We start from the raw sequence: 5137 nt of genomic DNA on the forward strand, positions 1-5137 counted from the left end.
CTACGTATTTTCGTTTTGCTGTGCATCTTTTCCCTGCCATTTCGAGAGCCCAATTGACACTCATAGTTTAAAGAAATGTGTTTGCCCATCCTACTTTGTGGAATTTCACCACATGCGCTTTTGACCAAAATACCAAATTGAACTCAAGTGAAGCCAACACGCACAACCCCCCCCCCCACACACACACACACAAATGTTGATATGAACATAAAAGAGCCGCATGCGGTTCGGGAGTTGCGGCTTGGCCAAACCTGTACTATACAACTTTATTTGTATAAAATTTTCACAACAGCTGTCACACAAACAAAGCGGGAAAAACCGAAGACGTGCGTGTTCCGCCCACGCTGGATTTATTTGCACCTTTGAAAAGACACCGTATTGCCGCAGATGTGGCAAAGAGTACTTTTGGGCATCTGAGACGGAAGGATGTCCAAAGCATCACGTCACCTGCTCTGGTAGGCATGGTGGTGGGACGTTGAGGTCAACCGCTTTGGGGTTGGCTGAATCTTTGATCGCAGGATGCCACACACTTGAAGACAGTAGCAGAAAAGCAGAGCTAAATGCAAAATGTACTCACCGGTGACTCCAATTTTTTTCCCCCCTGAAGAAACAGCTGGACGGGTGGCCCCGGCTGGCCAGTGGGACTCTTGTTATTCTGACCCTTTTTAGTGCGCGTTTGGGGCAACAACCGTTTTTTGTGGCGCTCTCTTCTGGTTCAAAAGTGCCCTGCATGTGAATTTGCTTTTCCTGCCTTCTGATTGGATGAGCGCCGGTGTGACGCGGTGCCTCTGTCACCGTGGCGGGGGGTATACGTTGGCATCGGAGCGTCTGCCAACGTCTGAGACCGGCTGGCAGTGTATCGGAGGTGTCGAGTGCGGTGCCGCTGGAGCTCACTCACCAGCTGGTGTTAGGGCCACAGAATGAAGGCCAAGGAGAAGAATAGAAAGAGAAACAGAAACTTCTCCTCCAATTGTTTGATTTGTCTCTTCTGAGCTTCGATGAATTCTTTCAGCTCTTTGTTCCTCTAGGACGGACAAATGGAAAGTGGCATTCAAAAGCCAGTAAGCGTGCAAGTAAGTGCCGGGCTGGCTTTGGGCCCTTACCTGTTGCGCGCTGTGCAGCAGATCCATTCTCTCTTGGAGGATGCAAGCGTCGCGCTCCCTCAACTCGCACATCAGGGCTCGCTTCCATTGGTCCACGGCGCTCCTAAGCTCTTCTCTCTGATCCGCCGTCAGCACGTCATTCACGCCAGCGTGGCTGGCTATTTCGCCGTCCGTGGCGGGGCAGTCCCGCTGCGGTAGCGCCTCGTACAACATGGCCTCCAGCTCCAGGATCCTCTGGGCCGCAATCCTCGTCCATCAGTGGTCCGGCGGGAGATTTGAGGGCGGCTTACCTTATGAGCCTGGTCCATGGAACACTTCCTGAAGTCCAACTCTTCATCCAGGTAGCCCTTCTGCTTGCAGAACATAGAAGAGCCCAAAGGCACAGCGTCAACAAGCTTCTTTCAGCGCAAAGCCTTCCAAAAGTCACATTTGAGCCGCCGAGTCTCGTGGAGTGCGAACATAAGGAGTTCGACATACACTTACGGCGTTATAGCCCAGGATGTCCAGCTTCTTCATCAGATCACTGATGACGATGTCCGGGGGAAAGGCGCAAGGAGCAATGTATGGTGTTCTGGGACCTCGGGTTAAGGTTAGGGTTGCGAGGGACGCCTTACGTACGCTCACGCCCTCGGCCTCGCAGTAGATCTGCAAAGGGCTGAGGCCGTCTGGGAAACGGACTTGCAGAAACTTCAAGACGGGGGAGCGCCACTCCCTCTCCTGAAAGGCAGAGGCATGCATCCGTCTGTCCGTCCGTCCGTCACATCTCTGGCCTCAACACGCTTGTGCGAGTCTTCCCACCTCCAGCTCCAGGATGCGGAACTCAAGCAGTTCGTTTTGGTCTCGGATATCCTGGATGTGCTCTTTCAGACACGCTTCTTCCGCCTCCATCCGCCTGACCTGAAAAGACAGTCAGACCTCATCTGCGGGGCTTCCCGACGGGTGTGACGCCAAGCGACTCCGCCCAGCGCCTTTCTTTCCGTCACCTTTTCGGCCAACTGCTGATTGCTCTGACGCAGCAGCTGCTTCTCCTCCACCCACTTGACATTCTAGAAGAGACAAACGCGTGGACAGCTTTGGAATGTTGTGTCATTTTCATCCACAAATTCTTTGGTTGACTGGAAAATGACATTTGCTTTTCTCCGCATTTTCCCAGCCACATTCGGGGGGGGGGTTGGTCCAGTAATGCCAGACGAATGAGTGACTGAAGAATGTAGCTATTTTGTCTGAGAAAAAGGTGTGCTCATTGATGAGCTTACCTGTCCTTGTTGCTTCAGCGCTGACTCCAGATCTGCTACTCTGCTTTGATAGTGACCCATTTCTACCATCAGCTTTTCTCTGGTCTGAAAGGAGGAGGAGGGAGGCTCCTCCTCCTCCTTTCAGACCAGAGAACACCCGAGGCTGGGTGAGAACGGGGAGGCTGCGACCCGGCCGGGGGTTGCGGGAAGGGGCGCCACCTTGATCTCCTTCTCGGCGTCGTAGTCCCCTTCGCTGGTCTGGGCTAGCAGAGCGTAGGCTCGTTGCAGCGCTTGATATTCTTGCGTCAGCTGGCGGTAGCGAAGCTCCGCCTCTTCATGCACACACCAATGCAACACAGCACTAGTACCAGAATCAGTCAGACCAGCGACAAAGCACCCGCGACGCAAAGACGAGTCCGATTCCAGGCTGAAGAGGAATGTTTGGTGCCAATACGCTGGCAGAAATGGCGGGCTACCTCTTCGGGTTCCGTGTCGGGGGTTCTGTCGGTGTGAAAAGACAAGGACGATCCGTCCGAGTCCACCCTTCGTCGTAGCCGTAAAATGTTTCGATGACCTGCGGGCGCGGAAGCAAACATCTCTCTGAACAAACTGAAGCGACACCTCACGATGAATCGACGAGAGGAACGATAGCGAGAAAAAGGCCATTTCATCTTGCGCAACACCAAGCAGCCGCAAACAAACAGATTCACCTTGCAGGACCTCACGCTTTGTTCCTCCTCAGAGATTCTCGACGTCGGTATCGTAGCAGCAAATCTCTCTCCTGTCGACACAAATAATCCGCCTTTGAGATTCTTTGGATGCAAAGGGAACGAACGGCTCCGGCGCAGAAACAAACGCGACTCACAATGACATTTCTGACATGAGCTCCTGTCTCCAGAGCCTGAAAAACACGTCACCGGCGATGATTGGAGGGACGCTCGTCTTTTCCAAAAGTGACAACTACAGGGTGTGTCAGGGTTTTCCAGATTATCTTTATCGTATCATTATGTTGCTTTGACTTTGACTGCAACCTGTAATAAATAATATTATTTATCCCTTATTTATCCCTATCGCTTATCCCTTCCTACACAAAGTCGTAAAACACCCCTTGCTATGTTTTGACTAGAGGTCAAGGGCTTCCTCTATTCAATCCACTCTTACACCCACCCTGTTTCTCTTAATTAAAATGCTCGTGCAGGAGCCGAGAGTCAGACTTCATTCGTACAACGGATGGACTCTCCACCTGCAGGTGTCCAAAAGAACTTACTTGTCTCCCGTGTGGTTCTTGCAAAATAAGTTGGAGCGAGCGCAACTCTAACAGGGTGCATTTTGCCACTAGCTGCCTACGGACAATGATGTCGCGCTCGCGGCTCATAGTTGACGGGCTGAGCAGCCGGGCAAGTCCGTCGTTTTCAGCGCACAGCGAGTGGCAAAGGCGCTGACAAAACGGGAGCTTTGAGCTGCTGAAAACGGCAAAACAAGTCTAAAGCGTGTTCAAACGCGTGCGCACAATGCTCCTGCTTGAAAGGTCGGAATTTAAGGGGCCAATTTTTTGGATGGCGGCCGCCGGCCAAGCTTTGGACGGAAAAGGTTTCCTGGCGACAGCGAGCGAGCGTGGCGCTGCCGTACGTGCACCGAGTCGCCTGCCTGAAGACCTTGGACAAGTCGTCGATGATGTGCCGCTGCTCCACAACTTGAAGGAACTCCATTTCACCGTCCTGCTGGCCGCAACCGCGGTCCAGGTCATTGAGCGAACTAGGCCTTCTCTGTGGAACACAAATGCAGTGGACTCTGTTGGCACGCCGCCGTTGTCCGCGTCGACTTACCAAGCTTGCCATCTCCTCGTTCTCCTGGGTGACAAAGCGCACTTTGTTTTCAAGGCGACACAGCACCAGCGAGAGTTCTTCATTCTTCCTGCTCAGGCGTTTGTTTTTGTACAGAAGTGGCAGAAACTGGCTTTCTGTTTCTCTCAGTCGCTTTAGCTGCAAGCATGAAGTGCGGGATGTGAAAGACGCACAACACGCGGGCCAGAACGTATCCATTCCTTTTGCATCGGTTTGAACGGAATCGTGGCTTTGGCTCCCAATAAAAGACATCTACCAGGCAACCGACTCGACGCGCCGCTCAACTAATAAGCAAGCGCAATGGGTGCCTCGCTGGATGGCGCGCATCAAACGTAGCGCAAACCTTCAAGCGTGCCGTCAATAAATTACCAGTTCATTGCGCTCTTCAGAAAGCAGGGCGTTTCGATCCTCCAGGTTCCTGATGACTGCGCTGAGCTCAGCGATTTTCAGATGAAACCGTCGCGTGTCCCGATCCTGCTGAGACTGAAAACGCCCCGCAACACACACACACAAGCACTCGTTCAAAGTTCAAAACTGTTTTTGTGCTACCTTCCTCCAGCAACGAACTAAGTCATGCGTACTGCAAGTGTGTGATGAGGTGGCTTACGCAATGAAGAGGATTGCTAGTAGCGGCGTTGACCCCACTTCCAGGGTAGTTTAGGCCCGCCCTTTGGGAATCCCTCAGGGCAGCGATCTGCTGCTCGGCAGCCTGAGTCTGCAGCTGAAGGCGGTGGACGTGGCCGGCCCCAGGGCTTCATCCAAAACACTAACCGCTCTGTCTTTCAGCTTGATCTCATCCGTCTGGATGTACAAACGGGGAGCGCTCAGGCAGGCGGGCAAACTCATTTGCCAGAATTGTGACAAAAACAAAGAGAGCAACCGGCCAATTTTTTTTCTTGAATCGACTAGAACACCTTTGCTGTGACAAAAGCGAAGCGAGCAACCGGACATTTTC

The 5137-nt window shown here is 52.7% G+C and overlaps 1 protein-coding gene across 1 annotated transcript; it reads right to left on the reverse strand.

Moving 5' to 3' along the window:
• Window positions 1–249: 249 nt before the first annotated feature.
• On the reverse strand, window positions 250–1468 carry LOC148401225 (janus kinase and microtubule-interacting protein 3-like). Its single transcript, XM_088368943.1, has 3 exons — window positions 1394–1468; window positions 1104–1337; window positions 250–1024 (listed from the first exon to the last, which is right to left on the reverse strand). Exons 1-3 carry the CDS (start codon window positions 1466–1468, stop codon window positions 908–910), a joined length of 426 nt encoding a protein of 141 aa, XP_088225069.1. The 3' UTR covers window positions 250–907.
• Between the last annotated feature and the right edge of the window lie 3669 nt (window positions 1469–5137).

This window comes from Syngnathus floridae, chromosome 2, assembly GCF_059516105.1.
Source record: "Syngnathus floridae isolate MCC-2025c chromosome 2, RoL_Sflo_1.0, whole genome shotgun sequence".
Classification (NCBI taxonomy): domain Eukaryota; kingdom Metazoa; phylum Chordata; class Actinopteri; order Syngnathiformes; family Syngnathidae; genus Syngnathus; species Syngnathus floridae.

Bases quoted from the DNA above. Each gene is read 5' to 3' on its own strand.
- LOC148401225 (XM_088368943.1), bottom strand. From the start codon at position 1,468: ATGTTCTGCAAGCAGAAGGGCTACCTGGATGAAGAGTTGGACTTCAGG. The intron at 1,338-1,393 runs GTAAGCCGCCCT...ATTGCGGCCCAG, and splicing joins CCATGGACCAGGCTCATAAG to AGGATCCTGGAGCTGGAGGC. The intron at 1,025-1,103 runs GTAAGGGCCCAA...TGTCCGTCCTAG, and splicing joins TGCTGCACAGCGCGCAACAG to AGGAACAAAGAGCTGAAAGA.